This window comes from Carya illinoinensis, chromosome 11, assembly GCF_018687715.1.
Source record: "Carya illinoinensis cultivar Pawnee chromosome 11, C.illinoinensisPawnee_v1, whole genome shotgun sequence".
In the NCBI taxonomy this organism is placed as follows: Eukaryota; Viridiplantae; Streptophyta; class Magnoliopsida; order Fagales; family Juglandaceae; genus Carya; species Carya illinoinensis.
In genome coordinates this window covers 31,274,955-31,299,889 of record NC_056762.1, presented here as the reverse complement: position 1 = coordinate 31,299,889, position 24,935 = coordinate 31,274,955, and the positions used below count along the sequence as shown (strand labels likewise).

Here is a 24,935-nt window from a genome sequence, read left to right as displayed (position 1 = left end):
ATTGTTGGTGTGTATGAAACTTGAAAGAACATTTGTAGATTGATATTAATAGCTGGACAGACTTTGTTGAAAGTGGTTTTATTGCATTTCATTGTTGTGTTGGTTGTTGTGTATTGAATTTTAATGGATGGTGGTTTATTGCATTTCATGGCTGCATTGGTTTGTATATAATTTTTTAGCTTATATTAGACAATTATTTATGATCATTTTTGGCCTAGTCCCATTTGTTTTTGCTTTTACAATTATTTTTTTTTTCTTAATTCTTTTAGCATTTGCTGCAAAGACAACTTACGGCAAATACTTTTTATTTTTGCCAATATAAATTTTGAGTTTTGCTACAGGTACATAGGGTTGCATACCTTTGGTGGAATCAGCTGACGTGGCTAATTTACTTTAATAAAAAACACACACAAAATGAGAGGGAAATGCTGAGAGGGAACCTTGCTTCTACTCGAGAGTGCCGTCGCTCGGAAAACACGATCTAAACCCAACCAAAGAAAGCTAGCATTTGAGAGAGAGAGAATGCCATCGCTTGAGGATCGGATTTGGGCTGGTGGTCGTCGTTGTGGGTAACCGAAGTTGCATCGGTGGTCATCATCGTGGGTAAGCTGTTTAGATTTTTACATTTCAAAACCTTCTCTGTTTTCTTACGGCCTTATCTGCAATCCCATCTCTTCTTTTCTTTTATGTTGCCCAAGATAAATAGCTTCATGCCCAGATTTGATCTCCTCAATTCTTGAAGAACACCCCGTTTTGGTGCCTAAACCTGTCACTTTTGACTCAAGCTTTAATCTCCTAATCGGTGTCTATAATATTACTCAAAATTCTTGTTGGAATCTGCTTATCTCTTCATATGTTAGAAATGAGGCTTATGGGGAAGTCTTTTTCTGTCTATAAAGATGTGGTAGATGAGGGGATTAGACTGGATGATTTCACTTACCCAGCTATTCTCAAGGCTTGTAGTGAAAACTTGGATTTGAGATTTCTTGTTCATAAGAATAAACAAGGATATTTGCAAAGGAGGGAACTTTCTTCATGTTAGTGACAAAATGCCTTAAGAAGTGAAAATCTAGCACAATAAAAAAAAAGGTCTAGTTTTCATGGCGGGACCAAGTTTCTTTACTTCCTCAAAAAACGAAAATATTAAACACCAACACATGGCCTCCTCATCCAGAAGACCCACTCTGGCTCTGTTTGTGGGTAGAAAGAAGACGGACCTTGCCCTATTTGTGGTTTCGTATTCTGCCGTTTGAGTTAAAATCAAAACATGCCGTTTTAGTTTTTCCACGTGGAGGGACGGGTACGCGAGGGGTACCCCACGCCGGGTGCAAGTAGAGTTTCTCATAAATTTTTTTCCACAAATGTTGTAGTGGGTAATACTAATGCCCACCAATACCTCTCATGGTAATTTTTCCTATTTGCACATTACTGAAAATTTACGTGCTTTTGCGATGAGCTTCATCAGCTCTTGCCACGAGATGTGTCATGGGAAAATATAGGTATTGCCCACGAATTAAACCTTTCATGGGCTATAATACTTTTTTAGGCGAGTTTTATGCCACGAGCTTCCCACGGTAAGATTTTGTGGAAAAATGGTTTTTCCCACAAAAAGTCTACTTTTTGCCATTAATTTCACCTTTAGAGAAAAGCTATATTTTTTGTAGTGATTCTAGGAAATCCAATTAAGTAGAAGCTGTCCACCAATCTCTCACTTATTATTTGCAGATGGCCTCATCGTTTTCAGGAAAGCAAATGAGTGAAGTGTCAAAGATTTATCTAATAATATTGGGAAATATATGGCATGGTCAGGACATTGAATCAACCTAAACAAATCTTCCATCTTCATTACAAGGAATGTGAGTTTAGCGACAAAATCAATGATTACTCAAATTCTTCCATATAGATCATCTTCAGCATGAATGACATACTTAGGGCTTTCAACCTCATTTTCAAGAGGAAAAAAAGGAGAGGTTCAAAGAACTCATGTAAAAATCAATAGCAAATTAGAAGGCTAGAAATCTAAAGTACTATCTCAAGCCAGACGTACAATGTTAATCAGATCAGTCGCTAGCTCGATTCCAACCTATCAATTGCAGTCATTCCTATTGCCAAGTCAATGTGCAAGACTATGAATAGGAGCTTCAAAAATTTCTGGTGGGGATTCCCAAAATGGAAAAATCATAACTTATCTACGAAATCATGGAAATCAACATGCCAACCAAAATATCTAGGTGAATTGGGCCTCAGACTAATGGAAACAATGAATTTAACATTATTAGCAAAAAAATGTTTGGAATTGAGTCAGAGAAATAATGGATTATGGCACAAGCTACTATAAAATTAAAAAAAAAAAAAACTCAATCACGTTCAAAAATGCATACCCAACAATTTCAGACTCATGGATATGGAAAGGACTCCTCAAGATAAGAGATTTATTAGCACAAGGCTCATGTTTCTAAATATTTGATGGTTTATCAGTAAACGTATGGATAAAACCTTGAATACCAGACATGGAAGATTTCAAGTCAAAATCTATCTAGAATATGGAAGAGGTATATCCCCAGCTAAAAGGTTCAAGAAAGCATATAACACATTCAAAAAATCACTCTTGCTCAAAGCAACAAAAAAAGTGACACTTTAATATGGCTCTCAAATCACAATGATAAATTCTTAGTTAAGACAACATATCATATGGCGGCAAAATATATAGGCTTCACCTTGCTTCAAGATTTTCTGACACCTAGCTTCACAAATCTTTGGAACTTGAAAATACATGACCGCTATAAGCTCTTTGGGAAACTATATGGGCATCCTCCTACCAAGGCTAAGTTAAGCAGTATTATTCTGAATTTGCAACAAGAATTTTTTCCAATGTGCTCTATCTTTTTAAGGAGTGCCATGTGGTTTGAATACTGTGGAAATATAGTAACTGGTTCTGAATTTGGCATTACTTCCAATTACATCCATGCGAGATTGGATAAAATTGATAATAAATCTAGCTCCCAAACTTGGTTTGACAGAATCATAAATTTATCATTTTAAGCTTTTTGCAATGATTGCCATGGACTTCATTTGGAGGAAAAGAAACAATATTATTCACAATCATACATCCTTAACGTTCGAAAATGATTCTCTCTAGCTAAATACTACATACCAAGCTTACAAACAAATATAGGAACCAAAGACAAAGAATATTCTTAAGGAAAGCTAGATCAAACCTCCATCAAATCATTGGAGTGATGCAGCAATTAGGGACTCCTTCTCAACCACCTCTCCCATATGTCGAGACTCAGAAAGAAGAATTGTGGAGGTCTAAACCTCTAAGATCAAAAGCATCAATCCAATTTATAGAGGCTTCCTCATGACACAAATAGCAAATTATTTGCAAAAAAGTCCATCAGTCTTCGAAAGAGATGCCCAAATCGTAATAGATGCTATAACAAATGAATCTCTTTCACCTCAGTGGCAAATATCGCGATCTTAGAGGACATTAGCCAAAATCTTCATCCCCTGGTAAATTGGAGGATTAGAAAAATATACCGATTTCAGAATCAGTGTGCTTACTCTATGGCGCAATGGGTAGCGATTGAAATGATTTTTGGTTGAATACCCCTTCTTAATATTCCTAATTGTATTCTAATTAGAAGAAGAAATCATGTTGTTGGGAAGTAAGATGAAATAAGAATTCTATGAATTGTAGTGAAATGATTTTGAGTTATTATGTTTTATTGAATTTTGAGAAATGAGGAAGAAAAAATTAAATAAAATATTATAAGATTACAATATTATTAGAATATAAATTTATAACATTATTTTTATTTTGAAATTTGAAAATGTAATATTATTTTTTGTATTTTGTTTATAAGTTTCTAAAAGTTGTAATAATTAAGTAATGATTAGATAAAAATGTTGAATATTTGAAATTGAAAAGTGTTTGTATTTGAGTGATATTTAATAAAAAAATTATGAGAAGTTTTGAGATGATATGAGATCATCCACCGTTAATATCAGTTTCTCAACAAGCTTTTAAATAAAAAATTATCAACATCATCCACAGTTGATATCAAGGTATCAACATTATTAGCAAAAACATAAAAATGAGAGGATGACTAAATGTGTAAAAAAAATAAAATAAAATAAAAAAATTGATTGAACCAACCAGACCGAACCAGTTCGTAATTGGTCCAACTCAATTTTCATTGTTCTCATTCTTAAGAGTCGAAAGTGGTTTAATATCGATTTTACTATTTTGAAAACCAGTTTGAATGGAACTCGATCGTATATATTTTTTAATTTTCTATATTATATTATATATATTATATGTTAAATTATTACTTAATATAATACAATATTTTAATCTTATTATTCATGTCTATTAATCTTATACAATATAATTAATAAAACATTTCATATAACATAAAATTAATTTTATAAAATTTTAATCTTAAATATGAACATTAATATTATTAATTTACTTTATATATATATTAAGTTTCAACATTTGTAGTGCCAAACGGTAAATAGAAAAAATAAAAAATTCTGATTTGGATAATAAATTAGTTTTTATTAATTTTTAAAATTTTAAAATCGAGGAATATCAATTCAGTTATAAAATTTGTATAAATGAAACGAATTTCAGTTCGGTTACATCCCGAAAGAGGACCCGCAGTCGGGGGCGGAAAAGAGATTTCGTATAGTTAGAAAGCACAGAAATGGAAATGAAAAGAAAAAGAAAAAATCCCCCACGAACAGTGGGACACCGCGACACAGTACGGCGACACACAGGATACATGCCTTGAATCCTCGCTCGCTCTCACCTTCAACAAAACGATCGAAACGAATACCCAGACCATTGAACCCTAAATTTCTGATCCCTCCCCTAATTCCCTGTTCTCGAATTCCTTGCCATCCATTTACCATCTTGGCCTAACCTTTTAACTAAGTGACTTCCGTGTTCACTTGATTTCTTGCTACCAAAGTGTTGCAATATTGTTTTGGATCAGATTTGGTTTTAACTGGTCCGAGTTTTGAATCCGGTAACTGGGATTTTCTTTTTACTACATGGTTCATATTGCTAAATTTCTGTTATGGTAATTATTTGCATGTAGAATACGTAGGAATAGATAGAATTCGTGTAATTTTGAATGTTAGATTTTCTTTTTCTTTTTCTGTTTTGACGTTCAATTGTGGTCAGGGAGATTTATACGACATAGTTGTTGTTTTTAGTTTCTTGGGGAGCTACTCGGCGTTGAAACACAACATTTTAATTATTTTATTTACAGTGGTTTTCTTTGTTTCATAGGGAACTTCTGGAGGAATATAGTGCTTAATGATGTGGGTGGTGCTTAAGTTGTAGTATGGTGCTAGGAATTTTGGAGAAGTGGTGATCCCAAAACATGGGTAGTAGCGACACGGATAAACAGGCAAAAGAGAAGGAGCCGAAGACGCCTCCTGCTACAAATTCTACTACTACGCAGGTACTCGAGTAATTCCTGACTTTTTTTTATTGATAAGTTTGTGGGTAGTCTCACTCTCATATAGATGATCGCCAGATTTCAATCAATTTTATTTTATTTTTCAGGACCAGTCTTCGGCTCCTGGCACTGGTGCGGTTAATCCTGACTGGTCGGGATTTCAGGTTCTATAGTGAAAGTCTTTTATTCGGGTAGTTATGTTTTATATCATGTTTGTATTTTATATGAGGTGGTCATGTTTTTCCTCAACAGGCATATTCTCCTATACCTCCACATGGGTTCTTGGCTTCAAGTCCCCAAGCCCCTCCCTATATGTGGGGCGTCCAGGTATATACATTCTACATCGATAATATGGGATTTTTGAATTGATTATGAGTATTGAACCTTTTGCTTATAATATGGAATGGGATAATTTAATGGTATCACTACCTTTGAGACTGGTTTTTATAATTTTTACATAGATTAAATTTGGGTGGTACATTAACCTTTGAGCCTGGTATTAAGATTTCTAAGAATTAAAAGTTTTGGGGGTATGTTAACAACCTAAATTACTTATAATTTTTTCATTGTTTCAATCTAAGTTATCTCTTTTTATTAGTAAATAAGAGTTTTATTAAAAAAGGAGAAGTCAAATACACGGGACATAGACAAGAGCAACACCTATGCATGATTGTCTAAAGATACAAGGAAATCATTATGTTCATGGCATTAAAGTCTATTACAATTGACCAATGGAAGAAATTATGAAGAAAAAAGTTCTAATCTTTTGCTCCTACGTAGTTAGGACACTTTTTGTACCAAACATGGCTTTGCCTATTCTTTTAATTAATACACTATGTTTACTTATCCAAAAAAAAAAAAAAAAAGTTCTAATCTTGTCCATTGTCTGTTCATGATTCTTAGAACTTCGACCATTCCTCTCTGTCCATATGTACCACCATAGACAGATCGGTATCATCTTCCACATAGCTGTAATTTGAAAGTTACCCCCAATGCCTTGCTAGCTGGCCAAAAAATCAACAATCCTTCGGGGCATCACCCACTGATGCCCCGCTCTAGCAAAGATATAATTCCGCAAACTCATGGCTACATCACAATGCAATAAGAGGTTATCCACAGACTCCCCACTTGTCTTGCACATATGACACCAATCCAACACAATGAGTTGACGTTTCCTTAGATTATCTAAGGCGAGAAACTTCCCTAGTGAAGCTGTCCATACAAAAAACGAAGCATTTTGATAGGCTTTAGTCTTCCATATGTTCTTCCATGGTAACATTATTGTAGAATGTTTCATAAGGGACTTAGAGTACAAATGTATAGTAAATTTTCCCTTCTTGGAGAGTGACCAAAAAATCGTATAAGCTCCTCCATTCACTCTACAATTATACACAAGATTGGAGAAATCTGTAAATGTGTCAATTTTCCAGTTTTGTGCAGCTCAAGGAAAATGATAGTCCATTGAGGAGAGCCACAAGATAGATCCATGAGCTATGTTACTAAAGCCTCCTGTCTTTGTGCAATGCTGTATATTGTTGGGTAGGCTTCCTTAAGGATTCGATCTCCACACCAACTTATCAAAAAAAAAAAAAAAAGGATTCGATCTCCACACCATAGATCATTCCAGAATTTAATTATGGAACCATCCTCGGCAAAGTGTGTGTATCAATAGAAGTTTGTCCAACCTCTTCTTATTTGTTTCCAAAACCCCACCCCATGTGGTCCTCTCACAATCCTCCCCACACTCCACCATATTTTAAAATGCTCCCCTTTCTTCTAGTATCTTCACAACCACTTACCCAATAAAGCCTTGTTGAAAATCAACAAGTTCTGAATTCCCAATCCTCTTCATGTATTGGGGTACAAACCGTAGCCCAAATTCGCCAAATGAAACTTGAATTCTTCATTTAAGCCCAGCAACCCCCCCCCTCTCCCCCGCGGCCCAAAAAAAAAAAACACAACACACAAATAGGAAATCTCATATCTCATTGCAACTTCCTAGAGATAAGATGTAAGTAGCTAGGTCGGATAGAGTACTTTTTATCAACGTAACTCTTCCACCTTTGGATAAATACATCCTTTTCCATCTCACCAGTTTTCGCTCAATTTTTTCTTTCCAACACTCCCCTGTCCTAGATGGACTGCGACTTAAAGGTAGCACTCAAGGGAAGACTAAGATACTTTATTGGCAAGGTAGAGACTTTGCACCTCTGAATGTTGGCGAAGCTCAAAACACTTGGAACATTTCCAACTAGAACTAATTCTGACTCGGCAAGATTCCCTTTCAATCTAGATGCCACTTCAAAGCAAAGTAGAAGAGCCCGCAAAGCTTGAATGTGATTCTGATCAGCACCACAGAATATAAGAGTATCATCTGCAACTAAGAGGTTGGTCATCTCAATTGTGCCAATTCTTGCATCCCTGTCTACAAAGCCAGATAGAAATTCACCTTCCACAAGACCTGTGATCATTTTACTAAAAGCTTCCATTATTAAAGCAAACAGTAATGGAGATAGAGGATTGCCTCAATCCCCTCGAACTTCCGAAAAAGCCGATTGGAGTACTGTTCACCAAAATGGAGAAATGTACGTTAGATATACAAAATTTGATCCAAGAGCTCCATCTCGCTCCAAGTCACCTTTCAAGCATGTGTAACAAAAAGTTCCAGTTAACTCGATCATATGCTTTCTCCATGTCAAGTTTGCATAATAACCCCATATAATTCATTATTTAAAAATGTTTCAATCTAGAGGTGAACATGAACCAGTTAGACTATGTGGAAGTTCTAGGTCTCAAGCTCTATTGAGCGTAATTATCATTTAGTTCAATGTTCATTTGGTGTTCGACAAGTCAATATTCTAAGCTTAACTCACTTCAAAAGTTTATATGCTCCATCGTTATTATTATTATTTTTTTGGATAAGTAATATGCTCCATTGTTATTCCTTGTTCACTTTTAATGATTTGCATCTATGACTTTCTCTTGATCTTGGCAGTATTGCAGAAAGTCTGTTCATGTTCTTCTGGCTGGAATTAGTAAGTTTAACATAATGTTTTATTGCAGCATATAATGCCGCCCTATGGTACCCCTCCACATCCATATGTTGCAATGTATCCCCATGGTGGCATATATGCTCACCCATCTATTCCTCCGGTATTTTCTTGTACAAAATGGTTTGGTTGCAGTCTCCAATTTTTAGTATAGTCTCATGTTCTGTGTGTGAATAACAGGGACCTTATCCTTTTAGTCCTTTTGCTATGCCTCCTCCAAACGGCATGCTTGAGGCTTCTGTGAGTTTCCTACAGTACCATGTTTTATGTTGTCGTATTGGAAAGGCATTCCTTTGTTTGTGTAAGTACATGATAAGTAACTTTGAATTTACTCTTAGGGAAATACAACTGGCAACATGGAAGCAGATGGTAAACCATCTGAGGTGAAGGAAAAGTTGCCCATCAAAAGATCAAAAGGAAGTTTAGGCAGTTTGAATATGATAACAGGGAAGAATAATGAGCATGCTAAACCCTCAGGTGCATCTGCTAATGGGGTTCATTCTAAAAGGTAAATGAGCTATGTGTATTGGTAGGATGGTTCTGAACAATTTTTTTAGCAATTAAATTATGCCTAGTGTTAGTTGGATGATTTTGACTATTGACTAATGTTTAAGGGTCCAAGCTAATTATTATTGAATGCTTACTCTTTGAGGCTTTTGGATAGGAGGGAAGGGGGTTTGGGGGTTCTCTCTTCACTTCCATCCCCAATACAGGTCATGAAAATTCATGATTGTTGTTAACTTATATACCTCATATATTTCTGTGATCATATGTTATAGTCTTCATTGTTGTAGGGCCTGAGAATCTTTAGTTGCGGTGATGATTCATGTTCCTTTACACATATATATATGTAGTATTTGGAGGGAGAGAAATGCTAGAAGCTTCGAAGATCAAGAGAGAACAATGGATGAGCTAAAAGTTTTTTTTCTTAACTCATTGTTCTTATGGGCGGGGACCATAGTTTTTAATGGGTTAAGTGCATGTTTGGGATTGTGGTGAGAAATATAGCTTATAACTTTAGGGCTTATAACTTTTAACTTAATTAACAAGCTCTTCTATTAAAAAGTTATTTACTGTTTGGTAACCATGTCTCTAAAGTACTTTTAAAGTTAGTTATATTAATTTTTTTAAAATATACAGTTATCTGTAGGAGCTTTTCGATAAAAGCTTCAATTTGGTGCTTTTTTAAAAAGTAGATTTTCAGCTTTTTTAGGTGATTAAAGCACTTTTTATAAATTTACCAAACATATAATTTCTTCTTTAAAAGAGCTTTTGAACAATTAAAAGTACTTTTTAAACTTTCAAACTCAATCCCAAACAGGCTCTAAGTGTCCATGACCTTCTACTTTCTATTGTAACCTCTAGCTAGGTGTTCCTCATGTATACTTCCTGTGTACCTGGGCTTTGCCTATTTCTATGAATATAATTTCTTGATTCCCTGTAAAATATATATATATATATATATTTATAGATTGCCTAAATGGACCTGTCATTACTGAAAAAATTGATCCTGTTCTGATAGTGCATATTGCTGAGTATATTAACAACATCTAATTGTCATTGCTGCATTTAACATTGTTACAAAACAAAGTTCTTTAGCTTATGAGGAATAATTTGGGACATGCAGTGCTGAAAGTGCAAGTGAAGGTTCGAGTGAAGGAAGTGATGCAAATTCTCAAAGTGTATGTGCTTTTTCACTTAGTTCATTTATTTTGCATACTTGCTACACTTTTTGTTGATTTATGTGGGCTATGGACCATACTGATATGTAACTTTCTGTGTCACGAGTATATTGCTCCTATCTTAGTGCATCAGTGAAGTTTTGGTTTTTAATATTGACCCAATGGGAGGGAATACCTGGCATGGACTTTGTTTGTAAATTTAAGGGAAGCCCAAGCTACATTTTAACTTATATTTTCTTGTAAGTGGTTGAATATTGTTTTATTAATGTGAGAGGCATATCCCAAGTACATAGGAAATATACAAGAGAAAAAGAGACGAGAAAATCATGAAACTCAGCACTAAACTCCATCGAAGTTGCTCAAAGGAACCATTATTATTATTTTTGATAGGTAAACGGTAATATTAATAAAAATAGGCAAAGCCCAAGTATACAAGATGTAATACCTCAAAGGAACCATATTTGGGATTGTATTCTAAAAAGACTGATCGATGTCTTAGTTAGAGGTCCTTGGAAGCATTATAAACTGCAAGAAATTATCCCTTTCAAGCAATGTGAGATCCTATTTACCATGCTTGCATACTTGATCCAAGTATTACAATTTCCTCCGCATAAACCTTCGAAGTCCTCATGAGGTCATTCATTCTACATGGCATGGTTCAAGTATCATATCTCTAATTGCTAGGACTCCGATACCATTTGTAACGACCTAAATAAAATGAAAACTATATAGGCTTATATAAAAAAAGGACTAGTTAGTATTACATTTGGAACCCCTATGAATCATTATAAACTGTAAGAACCTTTCCCTACTAGGTAATGCTCAATTTCCGTTCACCACTACCCTCCTATACTCACTCCTGGATGTTACATTGCTCATTGTGTTGTATTGCTACCACTAATATGCTGAAAATTTTTCTTTCTGTATGAGATCTTGATGGTGGTTGGTACATTGTTGATTTCTATCTTTTTTCCTGGCAGAATTGGTTTTTCACTTTGTTCTTTTTCTTTATTTGAGCTAGAGATATTGACCATTTTGATTATAATACTTGAATTTGAGTCATCTTGGGCTTTATTATGTCGAATGTTCTAGATGTTTTTGGTTTAGATGTTTTTGGCATGTTTTGTGAGCCGGAGTTGCTGTGGCTATGTGTATGTTGTGTTAAATCCTTTGGCATTTAGAAACAAACTTGTATTCTGACAATCAAAACATCTAGGTGGGTCTCTGATTTAACCATGTAAGTACCCTTATTTTGGTAATCTCATATAACTACTACTAGATCTTGATGAAAAATTGCTCTAGTTGAGTTGATGCTTCAGCTGTGTAAAAAGATCTATGTGGAATTGGTTGATATGACAGTTTTAACTGAGTTGGATTTAACGATTGTCACCTCCAATGCAAGGCCTGTCACCTCTAATGAAGTGACCCATGGGCGCGGCTGTGGGTTGTCTAGTCTCTACACCCACAGCGCTGCCTTGGGTCTGAGATTTGGTATTTAGATAAGATATATTCTGATCTTGATCAGATTTGATAGATCTACCCAAATATCTGTGCGATTTAGATGGTTTGTTGGATTGTTGGTTGTTTTTGGACTTTCAAATTCCAGATGGTGGGTATGGACGGGGCTGGGGGAAAAATAACCACCCTGCCCAATTCGGGACGGGATTATCCATCCTGGTGGTGGTAACACGTATTATGCATGAACTGCTTTGTGGTGCTTTGTGTTAGTAGTAATTTTCACTAGCTCTTTGGAATACCAATTTTACTTTCATTTTTGAGTCATATTGCTACTCATGTATCATCTATAGTTTGTCTTCTTAGTTTTAGGTGGGCAAGGCATTAATTAAGGTGTTGTGCTACACTTATGTAAGGCTAAGCATCAAAGTATGAGCCTGCAGACACTTTGAAAAACACTGTGAATGGTGAATATTGATAAAAGGAGTGGTAAAACACACAGAAAATAAATACATAGAAGGTTTATGTGGAGAGATTAAGTATAATTCTTTCTTAGAAAATGTAAAAGTACCTTATACTGTTTGATCACTATTTTTCACAACTGAAAGCATAAATGAGAACAATAATGATTAATTATAGTTTCAAATAGATTATTTCAGTTCTTGATCTTTTTTATTTATACCAACATGCATTTTTTAGGTTGCTAAGTTAGCCAAGTCTTCTTTGACTGCCTTGCTTTGAGGTTAGTCTAGAGAGATCTTCTTAAGATGCATTCTACTGATGGTCACCTAAATTGGCATGTTCTTTTTTGTTCAGATTAATGTTTTTCTGTCATCATCACATGGGGAAATCTCGTGTAGTTGGTTGTCTTTTGTGCTCCTCTTCTCTCTTTTTCTAGTTATGGGAAAAGTTGTACATCTTAATTTCTTTGGTTTTTGTAGGACTCACAACTGAAGTCAGGGGGTGGTCAAGATTCTTTTGAAGGTTATATAATTTTCTAGTTTTCAAAGAAAAAGATGCAATAATAATCTTTTCTTCTGCTGTTCTATAGCTGCAATGATATGTGTTAATGAAGAAATCATGTGTCCTTTTACAGCTGAAGCATCTCAGAATGGCAATTCCGTGCACGGTCCTCAAAATGGACGACCAAATACACCTCATACAATTATGAATCAAGCAATGCCTATGGTGCCGATGTCAGGTGCAAGTGCAGGTGCTGGTGCTGCTCCCTTAGCTGTTGCTGGTCCCACGACAAATCTAAATATCGGAATGGATTATTGGGGTGCTCCAACTTCATCAGCCATACCTGCAATGCAGGGGAAGGTTCCTTCTACTCCTATTGCAGGAGGAATTGTTACTGGATCACGGGACAATGTTCAGCCACAGATTTGGCTACAGGTGAATCTGAAACAATGAATTTTTTGTACTTTACTTTGCTTGCTTAATCATGGCTATCTTCAATTAATAAAAAAAAGTTATGAATCTTCTCTATGGACATAGTAAGAGAACCATATGAATTTTCCTATCCAGAAGTGGGAGTGCTTGCTTTGAAACATGGTGATAACGGAATATATTATCTTTCTCGTTAAAAGGAAAAAAGTCTGTGCATGCTGAAATATTTACGTTGCTTGATTGTCTTATTTAGGTGTGTTAAATCATCAATTATTCCAAAAGCTTAAGTTGATGAGAATGGATGTAATTAATCATTTTATTTATATTCTATCACTCTCTCAAGCGTGGGTCAATATATCCCTTAATAAGTGAACCCAACATGTGGAATATTTAATTGAAATGTCTTCCTAATGCATTTTTACTTTTAAAAAAAAAAAGAATATTTAATTGAAATGTGAGGTGAAATGTGGAGTCCAGGTTCAGGCTCAAAACTTTTGTTCTAATACCATATTAAATAACTTATTCTTTCAAAAGCTTAGGTTCACGGAAAGAGGTGAATTTAATTATTTGACTTATATTCTAATAGGGTGCATTGATTTTTTTTAGTTTTAATTTTCTTCTCCATAAATCAAACAAGTTCTTCAAAAAAAAAAAAAAAATCAACTTTTCATTTGAATGGTGGCAGAACTGGCACCAGGTGAAAGATTTGAAATATTCTACTCAACCTCCGGTCTGCAGGTCGCACACCACACTCCTCACGTAGGGAACCCGGTTTATTGGCTACGTCACGGTTCTTCTCCCCTCGCTCTCCCCGAGCTTCCCTCGTACTGACGCCTCTCACTCCCCCGAGCTCCCTCAGATTGACGTCTCTCAACCCCCTTCAGTCCCAATCTCTCTCACGGATTCCTCCCTTCAGCGGCCTCTCTCTCTGCCTCTCTCACCGAGCCCTCTCTTGTAAGGATTGCTAACCTCAGCCATCTCTCTCGCTCTCAAACTCCATAAAGTGGATTGAGGTTCTCCAAACTCCAGACGTTGCAGAGAGACCCAGATCTATTCGTTGATAAGACATTTGTACAAAGTTGAAAGCTTGAGACGCATTCCCAGATTTCTGATTTTCTTTTTCCTTTTTTTTTTTTTTTCTGTTTACCGTTTTGGCTTTGAGGAATTGTGGGTGGTTTCGTGATTTAAGCTTTGTCGTGATGAGGGGTTTTCTCTAATATTGATTGGGTTGGTCTGATGGGTCTGTTTGATTTTCATTTCCCCTTAATTTATCTATCTTGCTGTGAAGTTTCACCGGAAAACTTTTCCGACTCTGTGTATTATTGAAGTACCAATTTATCTCTGAAACTATGTCATGTGATTTATTAGTTCTTAGATTTACCTTGTCGGCAAAGGCAACGAAACCACAGCGGAACTAGAAGACAGAGGATGATGGTGTCGGCAACAAGAATGTGGGAGGAGGGAAGGGGGGGATGTGAGGGAACACGGGGAGGGGAGACGAACGCTGGGGGGTAGGAGAGAGATTGAATTTGGGTTTATGGCAGAAGATACAAACGTACACTTCATTTAATAAAAAATAAATGACAGGTAGGATGGAGTGCGGAGGTTAGGGAATAGTAGGAGGCTGGGTAGCAGAACTCTAAAGATTTAAGAAATAATTTTGACTCTTGTAATGTGTAAATTTGGTTTATTTAATTCTCTCTCACACACTAAACTGAGTCTAGAATATTGATGTCGCATCTGGATTCTAACTTTTTAAATGAACTTTTGGTGCTATGCTCTTTTGCTTATAATTCATATGTATATATATATATTGTGTTTACCTATCAATATATATATATATATATATTTATACTGCATGTAGGTGTGTCTATATATATATGCATATAACTTTAGATTTTTTTTCCTGGCAAGGGCTTTCAGGGCTGGCCAATAGGTATTTTGCAGCAAGAGATTCATTTATGAAATTTCAAGATGTGTGCTTAAGCTCCTGTTTAAACTCTTAAAAAGCAATGTTTTTGTGCAATCATCTGCATAACTTTTTGTTGGGTTTAACACAAAAATGAGCTAGAAAACCTCAGTTGGTATAGAAAGGGATAAGAGAAAATATAAATAATAAGGAATAAATAATCCATATTTTTAACCAAGCTACAAGTCAAGAGTTAGCAGTTTCATTCTGTCTTTCAAATTTCATGTTTTATTGATGCTTGTGATGGATCGCGAATGTTATGGACATAACCATGGGAAGTTTTCCATTTTGATCATCTTCACAGTGAGATATGTCATTTAAGGCTTTTTTAGCAAAGTTGTCCCGTCCCTTACCGTTTTCATCACTTCTTAATATTGATACTCCTTCTGTTTCACTAAGTTTGTCCTCTCTGCAATTTTGGTTACTCCCACATGTTGACCATTCCGATTTCCTAAGCTATTGATCCCACAAGTCATTTTCCCCTCTTATCTTATTGTAGAGGGGAACAATGGGAGGAAAATGTTGGAGAAGAAAATCTAAATAAGACTTCTAGAGAGGAAAATGTTAACTTAATGGGATGTCTGCTTTATATGTTACAAATTGTATTATAATCATTCATTATGTATCTAGTTTCTTTTATTCTTATATAAAAAAGTGTGTATCTAGTTTCTGTGTTGATAATATTGAAGGATACCATGTTTCAGTTAAGTAAACACTGAAGCTCTTTAGCTTTTTCACCCTGTGATCAGCAAGTTGTTATGGCAAACAACCATTAGTTTTTATCCCTTTTCTTCCTCTCTTGTTCTTGTTCATGCTTTTCATTGGTTCGTTGCAAGCTAAGTTTTGAAAAAATTATCTCGGTATTGTTACAAGTTCATAACTTCTAGTGAAGTTATAATATTAGGTTACCACTTTGATTTTGAAAGTTTGTTGAATATAATGCGAATTTGATGTTCTAAATGGTTTGTTTTGCATAATGCAAAGCTTTTTTCTTTTAGTGGGCAGAATAAAAAGTTAGTTGCTAACTGGAATTCAAATGTTGTGATGATTTTCATGCTTAGGGCTGGGCAGGTTGGATAGTCTCTGTGTGTGTGTGTGTGTGAGGGCTTTGTTTCTCCTCTTCATTGCTTAATCCTTGGTCATTAATTGGACCTAAATGGAACGGTGACTATTTTTCTTCCAAATTGCAGCATTTTCTTTTTCTAAAGCCTTGCTGTTGTATGTATGTTATGCTGCGCATCTTATCCATTTTGTGGATTCAGGATGAAAGAGAGCTTAAGAGACAAAGAAGGAAGCAATCAAACAGGGAATCTGCTCGTCGATCCAGATTGCGTAAGCAGGTAAGGAAGCTGTCCTTATATTTGTTTTTCCCATCTGGCTACCCTGGATCAGTTATTGGCTAATGAGTTCAATGATTATTATATGTGCATGATTTTGAGTCAGGCAGAATGCGATGAGCTGGCCCAGCGTGCTGAATTGTTGACAGAAGAAAATGCCAATCTCAGATCAGAAGTGAGCCGGATCAGGAGTGATTACGAGCAGCTTCTTACAGAGAATGCCTTGCTTAAGGTGATGGTTGGGTCTTGGTTTAATATGATGGGTTTCTAATTTGACTCTTGTGTCCTTACAAGACTTGAGACCTAGTCCCTGTCCATGCCACAAGGAATGAATTGCCTCTAGGTTTGGTTTGTAAGTATTATGGCAGAAGTTCAGAACTGTTTGGACGGTTGGATGCCATATATCACCAGAGCGTTATTTAGAACACAAGTGACCAAAGCTGATGGAGTCCTAACCATTAACATCAAACGCCCACCCACCCACCCGGCCCACCCTCTCCCTCTCCTTTCTTCTCATCCCCAAAAAGTTGTAAATAAGCTTCTGCTTGCTTAAATTTGCTCACTTGCTCATTTTTCAAAACTTTGTTTTGGCAGGAGAGACTTGGGAAGGTTCCTGGGCATGAAGATCCAAGGTCTGGCAGGAAGGACCAACACTTGAGTAGTGACACTCAACAGACTAGGCAAACAGAAGTTGTGCAGGGTAGCCACTAGGATGAAGCTACCTTGCCTTATGAAGCTTTCCGGGAGTAACCTAACAAAATTTAGTAACAGGAAGTTCATATTTTGCATAGAATGTTAGCTTAAACTACTATATCTGACCTTTATAGCGTTAGGATCTCTGTTTGTTTCATATCATTCCTCATTTGTAATTTAACCCATCTGTAACATTACAAGACCCGGATGGTGTGTCCAGTGTGAGACTTGTGTCACTACCCATAACTGTTTTCAAAAGGGTAGTTTTCACACTTAATCTCGGTAATAGAATGTTAATGCTAGTGTAACTTGGATGGATGGAATTAATGAACTCTTTATGGTTAACTACTAAAAGCTGAATTAATGAGGTATTTTCTCCTTTTTTTTCTTCCCTGATTCCATGGGCAGAACCCCGGTTCTATCACTTTCTTTCAGACTTTCTAAAAGTAAAGCACACCATCTTGTTGCGTGCAAGAGCTTCAATTGTGTAAAATGAGAGAAGCTTAAGGAAAAGTTAATAGGCATTTTTTATCCCAGGACATGGTTACAGCTAATCTGCAATGGATTTATATACTTTTGTTCAGACAGCTTAATGTCCGTGGCAAACGATTTGTTGGGTTGGGGTCAGACTAGACTCTTCCTGTGTTTGGTTCCTATTGATTCTTGTATGCTAGAAAGAAATTTACCATTGTACCAAATATTTTTTCTTGAACAGGAGGGGACTGCTTACATCATGTCACTGACAGAGAGAGAGTCAGCAGAATCTGTTGTAAAAATCCCTTTTGCTCAAGTCGGGGCTGCTTCTGGCAATGCTGAGTGGGTATTGCCCCCTACCCCCCCATTATTTGATGGATGTCTGATACCTCTCATTATTCCCTTCGACAAGAGTTGCTAGCCTACTGATCGATGCATTGCCAATATGATCTTCTGAATCCAAAGTTCCTTGGAGTCTTGTACCTCTTTAGGCCAGCAACACATTCAAGAAAATGAATGGTCCTGCTTGGTTATGTAATGGTAAATGGGCTTGGTTGTCAGTAATGTTGATGGCTTTTTTAAATTCTAGAAATCCCCAGCTAAATGCTCTGAAACATGTTGTCAACTCATTGGAAACTTTTGCATGTAAAGTTACGTTGTTGTTGGATTTAATATTTTAATTCTACTCTATTTTCATATAAAAATAAAAAATTCTAGTATTTTTAGGGTTCTAAACGATATAGATTATTTTTCGGTAAATTTTAGATCCCGTTTAGATACGCAGTTAGTCTCATCTCATCTCATTTTATTTTATCTCAACATCTAAATACAACTCAAATACTAACATTTTTAAATTTTTTTTATACTTTTTCATCGAATTATTACTAATCAATACAACTTTCTTAAACTTGACTAATGTTTGTAATTAAACTTGACCCTTCTTTTTCAAATGAAAAATTATAACTTTATAATTAATGTATAACTAATTTACTATTTTATTAAAAATGAAAAGAAGTCAAGTTAAATAACTTAAATTGAAATTATCTTTTAAAACTTCACAATTATATTGATTAATTTAAAATAAATTATAAACTAATTGTCAAATAATTATAAGTATGTCATTACCATTTCCAAATACTAATCATATTAATCTAAGGTCTTATTTGATTGAACAGTGCTACGGGGATGTAGCATAAGCTCAGTCCCGATTTTTTTCATTCATTTTTTTATATTCTTAGATATTTTTTTATTAAAAAAACTCACAATATCACTAAAAAAACACTTCTTTAATCACTAAATAAATAATAATAATCGAAACCCATTTGTCGGTTAGTGTAACATTTTTGTATTTGATTATCCCATCGATTCAGCGCACGTAACAAAGCTAACTGTTTAGCACACAATGTAACATAACAGATTGGTTGTAAAATTCTTTGGTGTTAGTGATATGTAGAGATAAGTAGAAAATTTCATATTGCTTAAAAATAATAGCTTTTGAATTTTTGAATAATGTTATATGTACTTATAATTTTATTTATAAAACTTATTTTATTAATTTTCTTAAATTTCATGATTTTTAACATATCAATAATTGACATATAAAACAGTAAATTATTTTTATAAATTTTTCTTAAATATATTTAGCATCTTCCTTGACTTCTTATATATAGGTTACACTGTATAGCCCTTGTGAATAGAATTTAGTACAAAGAATTGCATTACAATTATAAGAAGCGCTATACAAGATAGTTCTTAAGCAGTATGTGATTCATCAGTTAACTCTACATATACATTACAACATATAAAACTAGCATTTAGAAATAATTTTCATTAATATTCTCTCAACTTAGGGTTTGTTCGGGGTTGCATTAGAAATTTAAAAAGTGCTTAAATAATCTTAAAAATTCTTTAATAGAAAAATTAAGTTATTTGAGTGTTGCATGTTAAATTATTTTTAATCTAAAATAAGTTAGAAGGTACGTGTCAAAGGCCTGTGGGCTGATTGACATAACTCTCAACTTCCAAAATGGAGGTACGGAGTTCGAAACCCATTCCACCAAATGTATATATAAAAAGAAAAGTTAGAAAGTATGTTTAATGAAAAGTTTATTTTGATACTTTTTCTCAAATGTATTTTTTGAGATAATGCAAAACATAAATCAAATTTTAAAAATATTATTAATGGATAAAAATACTCATACAACTTTTAGATAATTACAACTTTCAAACTTTTAAGGACACGATCATAATTTTTAAAAATTTAAATAATCATTATTTCTATCTTAGAAAGTGTTTTTTTTTTAATTTGTTTACAAACAAACGTAATATATTTAAAAGTGCTTTGAACATATGGTTACTAAACTGTAAATAATTTTTTAATAATAGAATTTATAACTTAAAGTATAAGTTATAAGTCTTAAAGTTATAAATTATATTTTCTACTGCAATATCAATCATGCATATAGTAATCAAAAGCTACCGTGTCCTATTCCGTTGTGGTTGCAACTAGTAACCAGACGAAGACATTTGTGATTATTTAAAATATTAACCTAATTAATTATTGTCTACTTGGTTATGTGTTCTTGTGGGTACTTGTATATATATACACACATGAACTTTTATAGCAAATTCATTTAGATTGAGTTTGGATTAAAAAATGAAATCAACAAATTTTAAAACTCTATATATAGATAGAATTTAGATTAAATCACTTTTTATAAATAGAATTTGATATTTTCAAATTTTAAGCAATTAAAATCCAATTTAAAATTCAAATCCAACTTTTAGTTTATGTCCCAGATTGAGTATTTGAATTTTAAAGAATTAAATTCTAATCCTCCCTATCCTTCCTATCCAAAGTTAACGTTGACATGATTTTTTTTTTTTTAAAGGATATTGTTAGATATAATTCAGGATATACAAATCTTATATATTCTATTTAAAAAATGAGTTATGTTATATATAGTTATTTTTATATACTTTTTATATATTTCACTAATATGATTATTTAAAATAGTTATTTTATATTAAAAAAATAACACAATCGATCTTATTAATAAAGTATGTAAAGAGTACAAAAAAATGACTGTACATAAAATTTTTATTTAAAAAAATAGAACTTATCATTAAAAATATATTTTTTCATTTAAATTTTAAATTTATCCTATTTTTCAAATAGATTATGCGAATTCTAGATATCCTAGAATTATACAAATTATTATTATTTTTTAATAAACTATTTTTGAGTAATGATTAGTACACGAATATTTTTACAATTATATTTTAAAATGAGGAATATTTTTATAAAAAAATTATTTTTATAAGATATTTTATAAAAATATTCGTTATTTAAAATATAAATTACCTAAGATTTGAAACTTGTGGTGTGCTTATCATTTTTATTAGGCGAGAAGAAAGTGGCCTGGAAAACAGCGAGAGGAAAGACAAAGACACATTAATCAACGTCGCCATTAGTCTCGAAACGCGGTTTGTCGGCACCCAAACAGTGAGAATCTTCCACAAGAAGCTTTCCAGTCTCCCACTTCAGACCGTTACCCATATACCAAACTCACCTTCGGTTTCCAAAAATACCCTTCAACGCCCGACATAGTTTCGAGACATTTTCTTATGGACAATAATACCCACCGCCAACCAACTGTTTTATCTAATATTAGAAAAATTTAGTTATAAGTATAATTATAAATTAATATATATTAATTTAATATAATTAATTAAAAAATAAATTTTATTAAAAATAATATTAATTTAAATTTTAAATATAAAAAATTAATATTAATATATAAATTAATATGTAATTTTATTTATACATAATAAAATTATTTTATATTTATCCCAACCCTGATTATTCCAAAACCAACCACCTCCTACTTTTTATTTTTTCGAAAAAAGAGGGCAGGTTATTCATTATTGTCCCTCTCGTACCAACATTTCCCAGAATATTCAATTGATCACCGTACTGACCCCAATGATATCAAGTGTCTATTTATTATTCAAAATCTCTATACTCAGTCGTATATATTTTAAACAACCCTCATATATAGTAATATAAATTTGTGTAATATATTTCTTAATTTGAGTCGTGCTTAAGTATAATTTAGAGCCAAAAAAAAACAAAAATTGAAAAATCAATCGTCGAGCCATATTCTGTATGAGAGATTCTGTAGGCAACCGAGATTGCGTCCCCGCCGTGGCACTTGCTGATGTGGGAGTATGCCATGTCAGGCGATTTATTTTAAAAAAAATAAGATAAAATGCCACAGAGAGAGAGGTCTTCGTCCTACATCTTTTGTGGTCTAGGGTTCTTCGGACGCCATCATCTTCCTTCGTCTTTGAATAAGTCCTTCATCTAGAAAGATGGTGGCAACAGGAAAATCAAATTAGTAAGATCGGCCAAAACAATCTAGATGGGTTGTCAACAACGTTTATAAAGAGTTAGAACAAAAATCTCGTTCTTATCTATCTTCTAAGAATACACCAGGCCTAACTACTACAATGTCAATACCCCAAAGTACATAAACATGACCAATAATGAAATATTTGAAAAAAAAAAATCAAAAAATTGCATATCAGATTGAAAGTAGCAAATATTAAGAAATGTAAAGGAATTTGCAGATAAATAAGAGAACTAGAAACCAAGCTACATCTCTGAACCTTATAAAAAGAAATAAATGAAATCCTGAGCAAATTTGAAGAGGTGCAGTTCAGATGAAAATCCAAGAAAATTGAGGAAATGTATTGTAGAGAAATAAGAGGGACAAAAAATTACCCCTTTTCTAAGTAACTTTTTTTCTCCATCAAAGAATTGGAATTTTAAATTCAGAGCTCTAGGTGCAAATCAAAATTTTACATGCTATTATTACTGTACCAAGAAGAGAAAAGAATAGATCTGAAAAGGGCTAGCAAGGAAAAGAAGGAAAAAATTAAATGAAATTAAGGCCTATGCAAAAATAAAAAACATATATGCCAATACGTCTATACTTTTGTATCTGTAGGTGTGTGTGCAGAAATGAAAGAGCAAATGAGAGGGGAGCCGTTGCTAGAATGGTGGTTACATGATAGAGCAAAGGCCTAGAGTTTGGAGGAAGGAGAAGTTGGCGGAGTCAGGGAAGTTGGAGCGGAAAATGCCGTTATTGAGTCATCGACCATGGCAAAGTTGAGAGGCGGTATGAATGAGTCCTAGGTGTGGTAGTCATCGTCTGCATTGTCTTTTGCGGCAGAGAGAGGCAAGACGAAGTCACAGTTGTAATGTTTAGCAGCGAAGGTGGAGAAGACAACCTCGATTGACTGGCATATCTCATCCCCTCCCTCCTGGTGCTCTTCTACTTCTAGTTTCATTGAATTGAGAGTCGGCTGACGTGGCAATCGATGTCGCAGCGGGGACACAACCCCGGTTGCCTACATAATTTCTCATTTTGTATACCCTATATATATATATATATATATATATATATCTGAGTTATGCTACATATAGTCATTTTCGCATACTTTTTGTATACTCCACAGATGTAATTGGTCAAATCAGTTATTTTAAATTTAAAAAAAAAATTAATGTAACCAATCATATTAGTGGAGCACACAGAGTACACCAAAGTGACTATACATAGAATTTTTGTATATATATATTTATTCTATTATAATAAGTAGCTATTTAACTGATACAGTAACTTTTTTTATTTTTTTCATTAACTTTTCTTATTTTCTCGTTAAGTCTGTTACTTTCTTGTTTTAGGGATACAATTGTCTTTTTCTACCTCTCTCTTTCTCATTCCTGATTCCCTTTCTCATCTCATCTCGAACCTTTCTACTTCGATGTCTGCCTCTCTACCTATCCCCTCAAACCCATCATTTCACGCGTTTTTCTAAAATACTTAGATATTAATCTAAGTATAAATGTTCAAATTTGCAGAAAAAAATGGCAATAAAGAACAACAAGTACAAAATGAAAAAAAAAAAAAACCCACAAAGAAAAACACTCAGCTTTGACAAAGATCTGTTCAAATATGTCAAGATTAAAAAAAAATTATCAAAACATATGATTTAGATTTACTGTCCAACATCCTAAAAAAATCTCAAATCTTATGCCTTTTTTTAGTGTAATGATAGTGTTTATTTTAGTGGCAATGACGCTATTTTTGTTTGTTTATATTATTATAATGTATCTTGACTTTAATTTTGAACTAATTTTTTTTATTTTCTAATATATCTAAATATGTAATTATTATACTTAATGACCTATTATTATCCAAAGATATTTGCTAAATTTTACTTTTTTTATCTCTATGCATTAAATTATTTACTAATCAAGCTTTTTTTTAAACCATATTATTTTTGTAAAAAACCTGTTTAACCCAACTAAACTAACATACTTTACACGTGCTCCTGACCTAGTGTATATATATAAACAAGAGTGCAATTAGGTGAAATCTTCAAGAGAGGTATATAATTTCATGCAACCGATCAATTAATTTGAAAACCGGTTCTTTAAATATCTTTTGCAAGCTTCACAGCACTGCTACCAACATTTATAGATTAATTTGCATACAATTTATAAAGTGTTATAAACTAATTTGTATGATCATTTTTAGCCATCAATTAAGACCAATCTTTAACCATCAATTAAAACTATTGAGCTATCAATTAAGACTTAAGCTATACCTAAACTCTTTTGTACTTCTATATATATATAGGTATCATTTACTTGTATATGATTAAGTTTTACATTGAATAACAACTCTTTCTCTTGCAATATCCTCTCTCTTGTAATATCATTTCTCTTTTAATTTCATAACATGTTATCAGAATAAAAGTTCTGACGATTTTGAAGATAGTAGTCTTATACTTCAAATAATTTTTTCAATATATTATTTGTAATTCCCAAAATGAATATAAAATATTACATTACTTATTATTACTTGATGAAACTCTATATTTATTCTCAGGATTTTGTGAATGTATTTCTTATTTATAATATAAACATACTTATGTTCGTTGCTCTTAACATTTCTGAAAAAAATTATTTATCTTGGATCCTTGATGTTGAGATCCATCTGGATGCGATGAACTTAGGAGATACAATTAAAGAAGGAAATCAAGAGTCCCGACAGGACCGCTCTAAGGCAATAATTTTCTTTCAGCACCATCTTCATAAAGAATTAAAAACTGAGCATCTCACAGTGAAAGATCTCCTTATTTTGTGGAATGATTTAAGGAAGAGGTATGAGTACTAGAAAACTGTAATCCTCCCAAAAACTCGTTATGATTGGATGCACATGAGGTTACAAAATTTCAAGAATGTTAGTTAGAATAACTTTGCACTCTTTAAAATTAGCTCACTATTGAAATTATGTGGTGAAAAAGTCACTAATGATGAATTGATAGAAAAGACATAT

The 24,935-nt window shown here is 33.6% G+C and overlaps 1 protein-coding gene across 4 annotated transcripts; it reads left to right on the top strand.

Moving 5' to 3' along the window:
- Positions 1-4,655: 4,655 nt before the first annotated feature.
- Positions 4,656-17,406, top strand: LOC122281233 (bZIP transcription factor 16-like). Of its 4 annotated transcripts, none has more exons than XR_006230185.1 (13): positions 4,657-5,036; positions 5,303-5,477; positions 5,582-5,638; positions 5,727-5,801; positions 8,538-8,627; positions 8,705-8,764; positions 8,863-9,032; positions 10,152-10,206; positions 12,603-12,645; positions 12,758-13,059; positions 16,285-16,362; positions 16,470-16,591; positions 16,954-17,406. XR_006230185.1 is itself a non-coding variant. In XM_043092588.1 (13 exons), the coding sequence occupies exons 2-13, from the start codon at positions 5,397-5,399 to the stop codon at positions 17,068-17,070; spliced, it is 1,254 nt and encodes a 417-aa protein (XP_042948522.1). In that variant the 5' UTR covers positions 4,659-5,036; positions 5,303-5,396; the 3' UTR covers positions 17,071-17,406. The 4 variants fall into 4 exon arrangements, 3 of the variants coding, with proteins under 3 accessions (XP_042948523.1, XP_042948524.1, XP_042948522.1); XM_043092588.1 differs by having other exon boundaries at positions 4,659-5,036; positions 16,466-16,591; XM_043092589.1 differs by lacking the exons at positions 16,285-16,362; positions 16,470-16,591; positions 16,954-17,406 and adding an exon at positions 13,792-14,413 and having other exon boundaries at positions 4,656-5,036.
- Positions 17,407-24,935: the final 7,529 nt, after the last annotated feature.

Excerpts from the sequence above, each read along its gene's own strand:
- LOC122281233 (XM_043092588.1), top strand. The coding sequence starts at position 5,397 with ATGGGTAGTAGCGACACGGATAAACAGGCAAAAGAGAAGGAGCCGAAG. Across the intron at positions 5,802-8,537 it reads CCTATATGTGGGGCGTCCAG|CATATAATGCCGCCCTATGG; the intron begins GTATATACATTC and ends GTTTTATTGCAG. Across the intron at positions 8,765-8,862 it reads ACGGCATGCTTGAGGCTTCT|GGAAATACAACTGGCAACAT; the intron begins GTGAGTTTCCTA and ends ATTTACTCTTAG.